Source organism: Callionymus lyra, chromosome 10 (assembly GCF_982586985.1).
Source record: "Callionymus lyra chromosome 10, fCalLyr1.hap1.1, whole genome shotgun sequence".
Taxonomy (NCBI): Eukaryota; Metazoa; Chordata; class Actinopteri; order Syngnathiformes; family Callionymidae; genus Callionymus; species Callionymus lyra.
Window position 1 is genome coordinate 13459492 of NC_141827.1, and position 17214 is coordinate 13476705.

General features: G+C 38.4%; 1 protein-coding gene across 5 annotated transcripts in view; it reads right to left on the reverse strand.

The window, feature by feature from the left end:
• LOC148070429 (inositol 1,4,5-trisphosphate-gated calcium channel ITPR1) overlaps positions 1-17214 on the reverse strand; it is a 52141-nt gene that overhangs the window by 29331 nt on the left and 5596 nt on the right. For all 5 annotated transcript variants that reach the window (XM_087800299.1, XM_087800302.1, XM_087800301.1 and 2 more), the window contains exons 4-26: positions 12567-12676; positions 11395-11481; positions 11039-11197; positions 9973-10071; positions 9683-9766; positions 8487-8633; positions 8319-8414; positions 7910-7954; positions 7553-7707; positions 6728-6827; positions 6509-6669; positions 6302-6443; positions 6046-6204; positions 4974-5146; positions 4584-4703; positions 3853-4047; positions 2743-2994; positions 2540-2681; positions 2080-2233; positions 1809-1999; positions 939-1071; positions 817-871; positions 565-730 (exon numbers count right to left, since the gene is read on the reverse strand). In XM_087800299.1, coding sequence (XP_087656425.1) covers positions 565-730; positions 817-871; positions 939-1071; positions 1809-1999; positions 2080-2233; positions 2540-2681; positions 2743-2994; positions 3853-4047; positions 4584-4703; positions 4974-5146; positions 6046-6204; positions 6302-6443; positions 6509-6669; positions 6728-6827; positions 7553-7707; positions 7910-7954; positions 8319-8414; positions 8487-8633; positions 9683-9766; positions 9973-10071; positions 11039-11197; positions 11395-11481; positions 12567-12676 — 3125 coding nt within the window. The remainder of the gene's footprint in view (positions 1-564; positions 731-816; positions 872-938; positions 1072-1808; positions 2000-2079; positions 2234-2539; positions 2682-2742; positions 2995-3852; positions 4048-4583; positions 4704-4973; positions 5147-6045; positions 6205-6301; positions 6444-6508; positions 6670-6727; positions 6828-7552; positions 7708-7909; positions 7955-8318; positions 8415-8486; positions 8634-9682; positions 9767-9972; positions 10072-11038; positions 11198-11394; positions 11482-12566; positions 12677-17214) is intronic.

Genomic DNA, 17214 nt, shown 5'->3' on the forward strand with positions numbered 1-17214 from the left:
GCAGCAGGACAACGGCCCCAAGCATACACTGTCATTAAGAAATATCTGGGATTACATGATGAGACGGAAGGATTTGAGAAAGTCTACATCTACAGAAGATATGTGGTCAGTTCTCCGAGATGTTTGGCCGAGTTCCTTTAAAAACTGTGTGCAAGTGTACCTAGAAGAACGCTGTTTTGAAGGCAAAGGATGGTCACACCAAATATTGATTTGATTTACATTTCTCTTCTGTTCATTCACTGCATTTTTTTAATTGATGAAAATTTTAAAAAATCCATTTTTGAAAGCATTCTTAGTTTACAGCATTTTTTCCACACCTGCCTAAAACCTTTGCACAGTACTGTATGTATATTTTAAAACAAAGTTAAAAAATAGGAATTTAATTTACAAAGTTACATATTTGGGGTGGGTGGATGTCATCCAAAAGGTTCTGATTAAGCTGCATTTCGAAATTACCAATACAAGAATAGGGGCAAGTATTTTCCTGGCCTAAATTTATATTGCCTCGTTCCACTGGGGTTTTGAAAATAAGTTCTGCTTTGTTACTGGACCTCCTTATGATACCTGCTTAAACGCCTGTAGAACTTCCTGTCTTTGACTGAAGTGCCTGAACAGAAGATGAAGAGCTCGGGACACCAGGGGGGGGTAGTCGTGCATGGTCAGGTGCAGGAGCACCCTGAGGAAGGTGCGGCCACCATGATCGTCCAAATCCAGTGGAGTGTCCTCTTCACTACACTCGCACCAAAAAAAACAGTTTGTGAGGAAGATGAACAGACTTGTGTGCTACAGTGTATTTGATGTGGCGTGCGGATTCACCTCCCACCAAAGATTCCCTCTGCCTGTTCTTCAATATGCTCAAAATCAAGAGCTCCTGAATCACATGAAAATAAAATCCCATTAGTCAGACATACGTAAGAAGAGCTACGTTTAAATCTGACCTGGCATGTTGTTCGGACCTACAACCGTCCCGGAAATAGAGAATTCGCTCTGAGAGTTGCTCTCATCAAACTCTCGCTTGAATATGGACAGCAGACATGAGATCCTGTAGTCCAAGCGCACGTTCAAGATGAACTACAACAGTTAGAGAAAAAGGAGACAAGTTTCTTCCATTTACAACCATAATTTATTATCTTGTCTTTTTGAGGAACCTGCTTAATTGGACTTTATAAAAAAAAAGCCAAATGTATTTGAATCTGTAAATGTTGTAATAGTATCTTTTAAGAATATTATATATATACATACACACTTACATTTCTGTTTATAAAGGTGAATAATAGGCTAAAATGTTAAAATAGAATATGTAAACAAGTTTCATGTCAAACCATTGACTAGATATTCTTTGTTTCCCGTCTCTGGATTTTTTTATCCATTTACTTTTTCATTCGCAATAGAGGAATTAAATGAAATTATTATATTTAAAAGACAATCTAAAGCAGAAATGGGTCATTAACAACAACTGGTCGAAGCAAAATTCTAAAACTGATCAAGGATAAAATATTTGTTTAACTTTTTTCCTTTGAATTGATTCGCATTCTGCATTCCAATTTTTTGATCTTAAGATGCACTTTTTTTTTTACTTCATAAATAAGCCTTATTTATCTGTTTATCAGGATTCACTGGAGCTCCTTCCCATACATACATATATATACAGTATATATATATATACAGTATATACAGTATATATATATAGGAAATATGAAGTTAGTTGTTACTAAATTAATTGTTTGTTAAACAATATTCATTGTAATGCTCCTCACAGCTTTGTGACAAAGTATATGTTGTAATAAAGTAAGTTGATGATGCAGCACCTGGAGGATTTCAATGATCTTGAGCTTCGTGTCCATGACCAGTATGTCCTGCTTCTCCGGTTCGGTCTGAGTCTTGACTGTGGTTCCACCGGTGCTGCTGGCTGGAGCCGTCGGGAGGAAGCCACCTCCTCGCAGGACGACCTGAGACATGAGCTCTCCCACACCGTGGATGGACTTCATCACATTGCTGCCTACAAATGCACACATACACATTGATGGAGGAGACACAGGAGCCACTTCATATTTAAAACAGCACAAAAAGAGTTAATACTTTTACTCTCTTCTTCCTTTTCCAGCTTGTTAAAGGTAAAAATGTTGTTGAGGTGGACACAATCAAGAATAGCCAGAAGGATCTTGGTGAGTCGCAGCAGGTCGCTGAAGTTGTAGAATCCAAAATAAATCAGATTCCTGGAAAGATTCACCACCTAAAAGAGGAGCAAGGTGTGTTCAACACGATCCCCTTTCTGTCATCTACTAGTGCAGGGGTAGGGAACCTGGTCCAGAAAGAGCCGCAGTGGGTGCAGGTTTTTGTTCCAACCGATCAAGCATGTACAGTTTAACCAATGAGGTTTCAGCTGAACAAGCAACACCAGACTGACAATCAACTGATTACACTCCTAAGACACCTGATTGGATAAAATGTGACCTCTTGAATGGTTGGAACGAAAACCTGTACCCACTGCGGCTCTTTCTGGACCAGGTTCCCTACCCCTGTGTAGTGCAACACTTACCTCAAATGTCAGCTTGTTCTTCTCCTTGTCTGCAAAAGGAAAGCTCTGACAGAAAACATCTCTCAGGTAGTTCTCCACAAACTCCATAGTTTGAGAGAATCTCTCTTTGATTTCATCTTTTGATGTTCCATCGTTGTCATAACTGCAGCGACACGAAACAAGGTTGTTAAAGCCACAGGGAAAATTGACGTAATTTCTCTTACTCATCAATGGCGATTTCAGATGGAATCTCTGACCAAAGTCTGGCATATTTGACAGGTGTGACCTGCTCCTGAGGGTCACGATCCACATGCATGTGCAGCATCATGCGGCAAAATGAAGCCCGCAGGTCGTACGGCAAATCCTCGTCTGACATGCATCGCAGAATCAGATCTACATCCAGCTGACCCGAGATCTTGTTTATTGCCAAGTACTGACGGTCCAAACACATCCTGGCGAAGAGATTTAGTTGGTACCTGAAAGAGGAAACATTGTCTTCATTTCAAAGATTCCAGAGAAAGTTGTCCCTTGTCAGCCGTGTTATTATCTCGATGATAACAATCAATTTGAAATGTTTCTGTCCGGTTTGAGGGAACATCACACCACAGAGATCACTGGTAAAAGTGAGCAATGACCTGCTAAAGGTCAAAGATCAGGGCCTTGTGTAAGGCCCCTTCTTCGGGACCCAAGTGCTCCATTAGACACTGTTGACCACAAGATATTCTACAAAGGCTAGACAACCGAATAGGTATAAGTGGAACTATTTTGATTTGATTTTTTAAATCTTACCTATCAGACAGAAAGCATTATGCGCCGCTCATCGACACACACTAAGGTCAGCTATGGTGTCCCACAAGGTTCTGTTCTTTGTCCAATCCTATTCACAATCTCTATGCTAGGCAACATGATCAGAAGACACTATAAACTGTCACTGATATGCTGATGACACTCTAACTACAGTCCTATATCACAGATATCAAGTCCCGGATGACCCAAATCACTGTGAAGAATCCGTGTGTTTGCGTTGATCAGGGCTTATCAATTAACTCGCACATAAAACAAATCTCACAGACTGCTTACTTTCACCTTCGTAACATTTCAAAAACAAGGCATTTCCTTCCCTCAGAAACAGCTGAGAAGCTCATTCATGCTTTTGTTGCCGCCAGGCTGAACTACTGTAACTCCTGTGTACTGTAACTGTATCTCTCTTAAATTGAAAACCAAACACAGAACGCACATAACTTAATCCAAGCAAATAATCAGTAAAGCCCCAAAACATGTATAGAAACATAAAGACCAACATTTTATTTTTTGACAAATTAAGCTGAAGTTACCTGTAATAACTAATCACTTCCTGGTCTTCCTTCTGGCCCTCTTTAGCATCCTGGGCCAGCTCCCTGATACTCTTGCTTCGAATCTCTTTGTTGCTGTCCTTCCAGAACAACCAGACTTCCTCCTCGTCTTCTTCCGATTCTACAGAGTTTTCCCCGAGAGGTGCACCCTCAATCTCAAATCTGGAGAGTACCAGTCTGAAAAAGAACATCATTATTTTTATTTACTTTTCTCGATATATTTTACGTTTTTGCCAGAAATAAGACACATTTCAACACTTTTAAAATACATCATGGCAGGGGAGTCTACAGACATCTTTAAAACATAAATGGTTTTATTTGCCATTTTCTTAAAAAAATAGTTGAGCTGTATCTTTAAAATGGATAAAAAAATAAAGCTTCCTGTACAAATGTTCAGGGCAAAATATTGGATTAATTCATAGGTAAAAGATGTTGAAAATGACTATAATGACATTTTTTAACCACTAAAATTGAGTCACCATAGAATCATGATGTGTGTTTTACATTTTGACTTACTTTTGCATAATTCACTGTGTGTCTTACCTTGATGGGACAGTTGGTTCCACTTAAGAATTTGTCACTATACTAGTACAAAAACGATTAAGTAGCTTGACTTAAGTAGTTTTATCCTAATAGAGAAATTGCTTTTTAACACATTAAACATAAACCATCAGAGAATAAATATCTGCCTCTCAGGAGAAGTTGACACTTACTTAGTCTCTATCAGAATGTCTCCATTAGCCGGGTCCAGAACTGCATTACAGATGAGCTCCTGTGTGACTGGGATGGACTTGTTCATTGACACACACAAGTCTGACAGGTAATCCAGGAACCTAAATATACAAAAGAGATATTATATTAGATTAAGTTCACTTAAAAGCTAAAGAAGGAACATATGCCATGGAGGAGGCGAGTAGTAAAGGATTTATAAAACCATCATAATGTTTTTACCATGCTTGTCACTTCCCAACTTTGCAAACAATCACAATAAATTACAAAATAATGTTAAAGAGGAATATTCTGGACCAACCCAACACTTAACATCTGACGTGTAGCAAACAGAAGGGGTTTAGAAAATGTGTGCAAAGGACATGATCACAAACCTGGGTTCCCGGTTCTTACGGACCAGACTGACAAAGGTGTCGATCTCTGCAGCAGTGATGTGTTTCTCCAGCAGCTTGCGGTTGTTATGGAGCAAAGCTGTGATTGTGTCTTCTGCCAGGACATCATAGCCGATCTGCTTCTGCATGAAGCGGAACTGTTTGGCGATATATTCCTGCGACAAGGATGAAGAGGATGAATAGATGTACACGGATCTTATATACACATATACATATGTATTAACATATGTATATACTGCACATTCAGAACTCTGCAGCGAGAATTCTAACCCGCTCAAGTAGAAGAACTCACATTTCTCCGATCCTTAAAACTCTTCACTGGCTTCCAGTTTCTTTCAGGATCAACTTTAAAATTCTGGTTCTTACTTTCAGATCTATTCATGGTCAGGCTCCTCCTTACATCACTGATCTGATCCAGCCTTACACCCCAGCTCGGGCTCTGAGGTCTGTGGATCAGAATCTACTTATGGTTCCACGCACACGGCTCAGGACCAGAGGAGAGAAATCTTTTCAGGCTGTTGCTCCTAAGCTTTGGAACGATCTTCCTCTCTCTTTGCGCTTGATGGAGTCTACTGACTCCTTTAAGAAACATCTTAAGACGTTTCTATTTGTTCAGGCTTTTCCTTGATTTTCTGGAACTCCTGTGTTGTTCTCAGTATTATCTTGATCTTTAAAGTATATACTTTATTGAGTATTGTTTTGATTGTTAAAGTGCTTTGTGACCCTGGTCTGGAAAAGCGCTATATAAATAAATATTACTTACTTACTTACATGTGTAGAGTCAGTCTACCATGTTTATTTTAGAGCTCAGAAGAAGTTGGTATGCCCCAACTGACTTCAATTGTATTACTAGATTTTCCATATTTTTAGCTAAAACAACTGATGAAGTAAAGTCAAAACACTGAATGAGTATGACTTTGGATCCCTCAATATTTAAGGAAACAGACGCGATGAACATTAATAACAAACAAACGTTCTCAGCATGATTCAATGCTGCAGGTTTCAGCCTACCGTTACCACGTGTTGAAATTTAAAAAGGTCTGACTAAACCTGCCTGATTCTTCCGGTAGTCCTGCTGGGAGTGACGCAGGACGCGGTAGCAGAGGCGGCAGATGTGTCTGAAAGGAGCATGACGCTGGTCCGCCAGCTCCTCCAGTCGCAGCATCGGTCCGTCACCGCTATCAGTGAACGGAGCCTGCAGCAGCTTGAATATCTGAGAGAAAACAAAACCTCTGTCACATGTGCAGTTTTTCATCCAATAAAATAAATGATCGGCAGCAGCCAGGAAAGGGTGCGATGACAATGTATACCTGCTTGAGGATGTTCTGTTCTCTCATGAGCTTCTGTCTTTCCCTGTTGGGTTTGTTGACCATGATTTCGAGGACATCTTGTCCACTGTTCGGTATATCAACCACAAAGAACACAAGATCTTCTAGGAGCTTGGTGACGGCGCTGAAAAGACATTCTTGACTTGAGTTTTCTCCTTTCCTTAACCTCACACATGGTGGGATCCTTACCGTCGCTCGTTCTGAGTGATGGTGCCTTTCTCCAGCTTCCCAGCTATGGATGCGAGCACTTTGCTAGCATCATTAGCAAAGTCAAGGTCTCTGACTTCCGCAGGAGAAACTGGTACGATTGCAAAAGCCTCTTTGTCTTCTTTCAGTGCCGAAGTCCCAATCTATTCAATAAATGAGCACAATGAGTTTTGTAATAAACTCAGCTAGCCAAAAACTTACACGCAGCATCACTGGTTTTTCCTCATCTTTGTCGATTGGTTGATTGGTGCTGTGAACCCAGGTATTGGTGCAAACATGTCTGAGGCGCACATATGAATTCCTGAAAGATTATTATACATTATTGTTTAGCCACATGAAAATCGCAATCATTTTGTACATGTAAAACTCAAGATATTTTGAGATTCTTCAAGCAATTAAACAGCATCACGTCATCACCCTAAACATGACACTTCTTGGGTTTTTAAAAGCCATATCTTTAAAGGGCAACTACTGTCAAACTCCAACTTTCCTAAAGTTATTCCAATGTTGAAGTCTTCCTCTCAGAGAGTAAGTCCCTCATCATTCTGACGCTTTGAAGTTATTCCTTTATAAAGTTCTCCCCCCCCGTCTGAAATCTCGGGGAACGAGAGGTTTCGAGAGCGGAGTCCATTATGACGCAACAATGGCTCTAGCCAGCTGTAGACGCTTTGTTTATACAACGAGTCTCCTGGAGGTGGAGATTTCCAGGATGGATGATGTGAGCTGACAAACCACATTTTCTGAAGAGATTGGTAAAAAAGATTGAATCCCCAGAAAAATTTAACATTTTAGTGGGCGGGGCTTAAGTAAACATTTTCTAATGTAATATATTTAAATGGAAAAAAACAGACACACACTGATGAGTACAATAGAGTCCAATGTCTATTTAAGAGTCACTTAAATAAAACAAATGAGTTGCCCTTTTAGTTGACTCTCCCAACTAGCCCTTTTCACTTCAATGGAAAACACTGTATACAAAATACAAATGAACACATGATTAATAATGTTGCGTTCTGGAATCCAAACCTTGGTACTTGTGAGTCTCCTCCTCTCAGGGTAGTGGGATCGAGCTCAAATATGGAAGAGATGTCGTTGCCTTCCGGAACAGACACCAGTGTGTACATGACTTTATCCTGAGTGTTTCTCAGACGGGCCCTTAAACCTTCCTGCTCCGTGTCCAGCTGGTAGAAAACATGCTCTTTCATTATCAAAATAGTAGTAAAAAAAATTTTTTTTTTTTTACAGTTACATTTCTTATTTTCTTTGGCATATTTTTAATTTAATTCTTGGAACTCCTGGCAGGTAAAAGCCGACCTACTACGAGTACCGCAGTACAAGTCTGCCCCCTGCTGGCCATTAACGAACAACTGAACTTGTACTTACTGAGGAGCGTGACTCAATGCACTCTTCTTCATACTCTGGATTGACCTGTAAATATTCAACTGATTATTTGTTGTGTATTACATGTTATGTTTTTTACAAAAAACATAACATAACATGTAATACACAACAATGTTTTTTTACAAAAACATAACATGACAGCTAGGTTTAAGAGGACATGGGGAGATACCCTTTTTATTAAATTGAAGTTTGAGCTGGGACATTTAATTGCCACATACTTGTGGGGTTGTGAGGGGCTTTATAGATAAACGGTTGATGTGTAAAACAGTATATATACATGCACAAGCACAAGCACACAGTATATTGTCTGTGCTTTGATTATAACCACCAGTGCCTCTTTAGTAAGGACGTGTCAGATGTTTGCTTTATTTGATTGACAGCTACTACAAACCTCTGCAGCCAAGTAATGTCCAGTGGCCAGGTGTTTGAACCTGAACAGACTGTTCCAGTATCCAGCACCGCCACGACACGGATCATGCTGGACCACCTGATGGCGAACACAGAACATCGTTGTGAGGTGCGGAAGATCACAGCGCGATCACATTAGAGCACTTCTTACTTCTATTTCCCAGAGGGCTTTGCTGCTAGTTGCCGAGGTAGCCGATTGACGTCCAGTAGTGCGAAGAAATACATACTGTTTTTTTCGGTGATCGTCACATGTGAGGAACTTTTCCTGCTCTGCGTGAAAGAGCCGCACCACATCGCCCTGACATTGATAGAAATTATTTATTTAATTGTAGGAGAAGATTAAATAATAATAGTTATGTAGCCTAAAGTAAATCTTCTGCAGAAGGGTGTGTATATAATACTGTAAATAAACAAAGGGACTTGCCCACTTAATGCATATGAAGATTATACAACACAAAACTTAGACCAATAACTGCGTTGCACTGAATGTTTCAGTGTGATTTGCTGTTTTTAGAGCCAACGTCACCCTTTTCTGTTTTTGACCATATTTGAACACATGGACGTTGCCTCCCTCTGTGGTCATCGTTACGACAAACATGACACTTTATAAACTAAAAAAAAGGACCGTCAACATACAATCCACAACTCATTCTGTTCAATGTGATTTTATGATGTGATTTGTAAAATATTCCTCACTATTAGTGGTGAGCACTGGCCCACATTATATATGGTTTGTTTGAGAATGTAAAGACAAAAGTGAGACGGGACCAAGAAAAAAATCCTTAACATGATCAGAAAAATGTAGAATAATACTTTAACTCATGGACAAAATGTAAAAAAAAGGGGTACAAGTTAAATTGTAAAAAAGTGTAATTACATCCTAACACGATGAAAAAAACAACCTTATTTGGTCATTCGTCATTTCATTGTATAGATATATTCCAAAGGACGCAACCTGATAAAAATGGCAATTGGAACAAACAAACAAAAAAAATGAAAAAACATCATTAAACAAAAACTATTATAACAAATATTTTCATTATCCATCACTGGTCCATTTCTGATTAGAGGCATAAAAATAAAGTTTAAATTAAATTTTATTTTCAGATTAAATCATTGCAGTATTAGTTAAACTCTGACCTCACGAGGGTCACATAAATACAGTCCAACTCATAGAGTATAGTATGTTAACAGAAGCAGTATTTAATGCCACTTTGGCAGCCAAGGCCAGGCACAGCAGAAAACAAGATACATTTAGACCAAAATAGGAAATCATCAAAAATCACTGGCTCTAAATGCAGAAGATAAACTTTTTGTTTGTTTACATTCCTTTTTAGAAATACAAACCCCTTTAAGGACGATCTCCTGGTTGTCGCTCCATTTCATGAACAAGACGATCTTCCAGCTGGTGTTGCAGTTGACAGAGTTCACCTAGAAAAACACAGGTTCTCATTTTGATATAAAACGCATCTACAGGCACTCATTAAAAAAAATTCTGGCTAACACCTGTAAATCTTATCAACTGTCCTGCAAAGATAACTCAACATTATTATTCAACACTGAACACAGCATCTTCATGAGCAGATATTATAGAGTCCACATTTATTTCTGTTGGATGACGTTGAGGAAAAACCAACCTCGTTGCAGCCTGGATTGTCCACCAGCTGATGTGTGCTGGCGTGGAGCGGCTGACCAGCATTCACTGGATTCAGGACCACTTTGTCACCGATCACCACCTGCCATCACACACACACACACACACACACATCAGAGAGGCAAACAAGATCAAAAGAAGTCCTCAGCTTTTCCAACAAGGGTAACCGAGGCAGCCGTGATAACGGGAGCAGGATTAAGGGGAATCATGAAGAAAGCTGACAAGCGTACAGAAATTAGCCAAGCAGGCAACTCTGCATTAACTATTTTAATTAAATTATAAAAAATAATCTATATACTTGAAAATAAGTCATAGCAGTCTATTGATTGAATCCAAACGAAAATCCACTGCCCAAGTCAGGATCTTGTCCGAAGCCTCAGCCAAATGTAACAGCTACTCACGCCCAGTACTCCTGGGCACTAGTCAACGTTTCAAAAGCATCTTTGTGCTCAGGTGAAAACAAGGAAATATTGTCATGTCTTCACTGGAGTTTGAAGTTCATAGAAGCAGTTTTGCCCTGAACCAAAACCATGGTAGGAAATTCAGGATTTACATTGGTTTTAGTCCACAAAAGCCCTCTCTAAAAAAGTTGGGTTCAATAAAAATGTGCCTCTAAAATATATTTGACATATTTTAGATCATATCTAGAAGGAACTAAATTACATAAATCACTTTATATTTTTGTTTATGTAAAGTTGTACCTGGACATGAAAAGGTTCTAAGAATTCTGCCTTTCAGATGAATTCTTCATTGTATTGTTATACACTGGTGATGAACTACTCACTACCATCATGCCTTCCAAAGAGTAAGAAGGGTCAGTACATTTGGACGTGGGGTCCTCCATCTCTATGGCTTAGGTTACTGAGGTAGTACAAAAAAACTCTCAGGGACTCAGGGGGTGGATAATATTTACCCAAAGTTTCTAAAGGCCTTGGATGTTGTGGGGGCCCAAAACTTTATTATCTTATCTTATCAGAAAAAAAAATAGAAAAATTGTTCTACTTTTATACACAGAAACTAGAAAATAAAAACTAAACAAATTGCCATACACTGTCCCCAATGGAACGGAGTTTGTAGAAGGGCTGGATGTAGAACCAGGAACCTTCATTTCCGGCTGTGTCCAACATCACCCTCATCGCGTTCTTCTCCAACAGAGCCGGCAGACGCTTGTTTACAGTCAGATATTTGTTGCTCTTCAGATGCAGGAGCTGACGAGAAATAATGCAAGAAAAACCTAAACGTGACATATGTATATACATGGATACTTTTTGATCAAATTCTGTTGACGTGTATATAGACGTAAGATCATTCATATTTTAAAAAAAAATCATTGCAATGTGTCTTAGACAAAAACTACTTTGACTGTACAAGTAGACGAGTGAACCAACGACAGAGGGAAACAAACCTGAATGACATTTCCGTATTGTGTCACCGTTCCAAGCAGCTTTTTGTTTTCAGAGTCATTTTGCTTCTTTTCCAAATCAGCTGCATGCTGAAAGACAGAGAGATATTGTGTCCCAAAAACTTTTTATAATATCCGTCACTAGTTAAACTCCAAATACAACTTGTTAGAAGTTAGAAACACTTTAATATGATCAGTAGTTTTACTGTAAGTAAAGGTTATTTGTAAAGCGCATTTCTTAGACCATGTTGACAAAACGCTTTAACAATCAAAAACAGTAGACCGATAAAATATATACTTTAAAAGGTCAAGACACATAAGACAAACACAGGAGTCCCAGAAAATCAGGGAAAAGCCTGCACAAATAATAAGAATGTCTTAAGATGTCAAGCGCAAAGAGAGAGGAAGATCATTCCAAAGCTTAGGAGCTTTCTCTCCTCTGGTTCTGAACCGTGTGCGAGGAATCATCAGTAGATTCTGATCCACAGACCTCAGAGCCCGAGCTGGGGTGTAAGGCTGGATCAGATCACTGATGTAAGGAGGAGTCTGACCATGAATAGATCTGAAAGTAAGAACCAGAATTTTAAAATTGAAGCTGAAAGAAACTGGCAGCCAGTGAAGAGTTTTAAGGATCGGAGAAATGTGAGTTCTTCTACTAGAGCAGGTCAGAATTCTCGCTGCAGAGTTTTGTATCAACTGCGGACGAGACAAGTCGTTCTTGTTTAGACACATAATAAACTGTTAAAATAGTTCAAACGAGAAGATAAAAACGCATGGATTATAATCTCCAGATCATGTTGCGACATCATTTTCCTAAGTTTAGAGATTTTTCTCAGTTTAATGAAACAGTTTCTGGTCAGTTTTCTGCAGTGACCTCATAGGGGTCGCATAGCTTCAATCAAAGGGCCACAGTGGCCATGTGTCAATAGGAATCATTTACATCTCTGAAAAAAAAAAAGAAAAAAGAAGAGTCTGGAGTCGTGGAAAGTAAAATCCAGAAATGTGTGTGGTCGGATGGCTTTAAATAGTTTTGTCTTGAAAGAGAAAATACTCTGAATACTGCTGTTGAAAAGTAATCTGCGTTCAGTTTCATGGGTTTTCATCAACATGTGAACAGGCGACTGTGTAGCCACAACAATGTGGAGACACCAGGGGGTCAACACGTTGTCACTTACATGCAGCTTGTTAAGCAGCACCGTGTCGGTGTTTCCTCCAGGCTTCGCTGCTTTCCAAAACTGTTTCTGAGCCGAGTATCGGTTCATAGGACAAAGCCGGAAGAGACAGTCTGCAGAAAAGAAAGAGTCATGATTGCCCATTGTAAGCTGATCACTTTGATTTACATTTTAGCCATGTGATAAATAATTGACATTTGCATTAACACTGAAATGAAAATAAATAAGATACATTTTACAAACAAAAAAATCAATTTCAGCCTCAAAACATTTGTTTAAATTTGTTAAAACCACTCATATACGAATCAAATCAACATGTCAAACTTTTTTCTGCTCGTTTGTATCCATTAGTTCCATTAGTATAAATATAGACACGTTTATGTTGCTCTTAATGCAACATCAGCAACTGCAATCCTTTGAGGGATCATACAGACTTCATCCAATACCCGTACGAAACCAGTACTTTAAAAAACATGCAAACAGGTGATTTGATTAAAGATGATTATTATCAGCAAAGACACAAACTAGTTCTACAGGATGATCAGGCAAAAGAAAGACGGTTAGACTGTGTGTGTTTAGGTCTTTAAAACTATAAATAATATAGTATAATGATATTTTTGAAAGATTTGACCGTGAAACAAACTCTCGAAAACAGGAATGTGCTAAACCCACATATGTAACATGTTGTTCACAGACTAAAATCATATCTGACAGTTACACATAAAAAAAACACAACAGTTCCTTCTTCCCAGCTCAACTTCCTCTTCTGTACAATGACATACAAACAACACAATTCGAAAGTTACGTCCATGATTGAAATTAGGTTTTAATGTTTTTCCTCGCAGTACAAGAAGTACAAAGAGAGATCTGGGACACAGACTTTATTTTCCTCCTCTCCCTCTCCTGTGATTACATGACCAAATAAGGTCAGCAGCGAGCGAGGGAGTAAGATGTGCAAGGGAGAACGAAAAGGGTGGAGACTCCCTCTAATTCCCCTTTAAATTTTCTACTTCATCTGTCAGGATAGCTCTTTTGAACTGATCCGAGAGCTGAAGCCCTCTTCACTCACTCGTAAACTGATATTTTTGGTGCGTTTAACAGGATTTCAGACAAGGAATGGAGCAAAGAGACACAAGAAAAATAGTAAAAGAATTTGAGACTTAGAGTATAACCGCAGATCAGGAGATCTATTGTGGGTTTGTTTTAGTGCAGATGATTTCATAAGAGTGGTTAAAAAAAAAAGTAGAAGAAACAATCTAGATCCTTTAACCACCAGGCAGAGAAGGTTTGCCTGACGTCCAGCAAATATGTTGGGAGAAAAAAAAAAAACCCAGTAAATTCAGAGGCACGGAGTGAACTGATGGGTCCAGTGCACAGGGGAGTTATCAACACTCGCATAATAAATAACTAGGACATTTTTACAAGCCATTTACAAAACCTTACCAAGATAGTGAAGATCCTTGTCCAGATCAAGTAAAAGAAAATATGTTTTTTTTTTTATTCAACCAACAAACCCTTGCTAGCTTGCAACCCAATGGCAGTATATTTGATTAACTGCAACTAACAATCCTTTTAAAGTTCAATGAATCAATGGATCGGATATAATAAAGTGAATAAATAATCTATTTCAAGCCATTTATTGAAAAAAGAACTGAGAGTGAACACATCTTCATTAAGTCCATAAACGTTATGATCCTTTAGACCACACAGCCTCGAACAACAAAATGGTCTAAAACAAAATATGTATATGTATGTATGCTTGACATACACTACATCTCAGTTGTATGTTATTGAACAAAAATAAATCATGTTTTTACACAAATTAAGTAAGTAAATATTTGTTACGCGCATTTCTTAGACCAGGGTCACAAAGCGCTTGAACAATCAAAACTTTAAACAGTTAAAATACATGCTTTAAAAAAGAAGGTAACAGAGAGAAAAAAAAGCAGCCCCAAGAAAATGAAGAGAAAGCACAAATAAAAAGGGTCAACACAAAATAAAAAACAGAAAAAAGGTCTCTTTACAAGTGGATCCCAAGTGGTCTGGCTTTGGGACTCACAATGTGACCATCAAGAAAAAAATAATAATAATTTGAATATTTTTTCGAAATAGTAAACAAGCCATTTTAACCACAGATACAACATAATGATGTTAAAATTAACGTATCATAAGGTTAGGCATTCCAAACATAAACTGGATTATAGACTTAAACCATTGTTGGACAGACCAGTGGCCACTAGTTGTGACCACGATCTTAATATGTCATTTGAAGAGTGCATGAGTGAAGTCGGCCAGTGTTTACATTGGGAGGAAATGTTGAGAATACTTTAGCAGTGACAAAATGAGACCCAGTGGACTTGGACAGTCTGGTTCTGAGTTCTCTATGGCTCCATGAGTGAATAACAATACGGCAGTTGAGTCATCTTCTTGTGAAGGTCTAATGATAGTACTTTTCCTACAAAGATAAAGTCGTTGGCAATGTTCAGTGCATATCCTACACACATATTCTTTGTACCCATTGTGAGTAGGTGCAAGTGGTCTTGCTCCGTCTCACCCACTTGTATCCATCTGCAGCTCCATCTGCCTGTTGCTCCACATCAAGAGGCTCTTACGATGACACAAAGGCTTGTTGATCATTGCCAGCTGACCAAACCACAGAGTCACCACAGCCACTTAGAGCACACTTGTCCTGTAGGTGCCAGGAACCAAAAAGTAGCTTTTATAGATCCGTCCTGAATAAACTGAATTATGAACATGTGCATTAAGTTTAAAATGGGATTACAAAAGAATGCCGAATGTATTGAAATGGGGGGTTGGATTATATTATTAAATTATAACATAATGGAATCATGTGGTGCATGACAATAGGGTTTGTTTTACCCTAATATGTATAGTTCTAATGCATATTTTCCCTCTGTCTGTCATTCTGTTGGTTTAAGAATTCCTCCATTCTTTTTCAGGAGAGGCAGAGCTGTGCAGCATGTGAGTCTAGAGAGTCGTGTACGAAAAAAAGATAATATTTTTGATTTGCCTAAGGACGCAGCAAGTTCTGTCACAGTGTGTTCAATGATTCGTGAGGCAATGAATCACATTTTTAAAAACATCAATTTACTTTAGAGTAAGTGGTTTCATTTTGTGATAAGGAAAGATACAATTAAATATAAATAAAGGATGGATTTTAACACAATGAGATAGAAATAAATAAATAAGGTTAAACAATAAAGTTAAGTTGGTGAAATGCAGAGGGAGAGGAAGGTCGTTCCAAAGCTTAGGAGCAACAGTCTGGAAGGATTTCTCTCCTCTGGTCCTGAAGCGTGTTCAGGAACCATCAGTAGATTCTGATCCACAGACCTCAGAGCCCGAGTTGGGGCGTAAGGCTGGATCAGATCACTGATGTAAGGAGGAGACCATGAATAGTTTTGAGAGTAAGAACCAGAATTTTTAGATTGATCCTGAAAGAAACTGGGAACCAGTGAAGAGTTTAAGAGTTTTGTATTAACTGCAGGCAAGACAGCTCCTTATTGCTTGGACACAAAATTAAATGTTACAATAGTCTAAACTTGAAGACACAATCGAATGGATTATAAACTCCAGATCATGTTGTGACATAATTTTCCTAAATTTAGAGATTAATTAATTAGTAATCTATCAAAATGAAAAGAGAAATTATAATTTTAGATTTCTGGAAACACCAGTTTGTTTTAACTTTTTCAGTTTGGACATTTGGCAGCAATTTACGTTGGTTCACAATTTAACAAAACATTTGTAATGTTTATATAAACATTATATAGACAAACCAGAAACAAGCAGTGGGCTTTTAAAAATGTCCAACTCACCTATCTTTCACAGGAAAAAATGAAACTGCTTCTACACCTGAGAGAGAGGTTGCGTTGTCATATAGAAAACAGTTCGCATTAATGAGGTCTCTTATTTTTCCCCTCACCTCAGCATTATGATTAATGTTTATTCCTTGTTGCTCTTTCAATGACAAATCTATCCATGAAGTTTTTAAATTGGTCTTTGAATGAGCCGTTTCTTCACGTTTGATGAGGCTTGAGGTCACACTTATTCCAAACAAAATGAATAATTTGTACCACTCCGTTTTAAAAACTATAATTTGCCTTACAAGTAACTTATTTTCAAGAAATTAATTTAGAAGGAACCCGTCATGATCAACAGAGAGTATTTCTCACAGACACTTGAAATGACATGCGCTGAATGAGAAAAATAATTCTGTAAACATCGTTTTAATGATTTGCTCAGGAACAGCAACGGACAAACATAACTGTACCCAGTTTGTGCCGATCACGCAGTCACTATTGCAAATATTTAAATTAAATTATTTTTTCCTTTACCAAGTCACCAAGTAGCACAAATGAAAGCAACATAAGCCACGAAATATTGGGCTGAAAGTCAAATAAAAGCAGTTGAACACGGTTGAACACTGCCTATGCAACGATCAACCAAAACCACACAAGAGAATACAGAGAGAATTTATCTCCTCTTATAGTACTTAGCATGCACAGAAATATCAGTGTGCAAGAATAAATCATAGAGATGGGTTTCTTTTAGAGGACACACAACCTGTCATGGGACACTGGAGGCCTTAGTGAAGAGATAACTTATGTACACACTCCTGAGATCAAAGCTT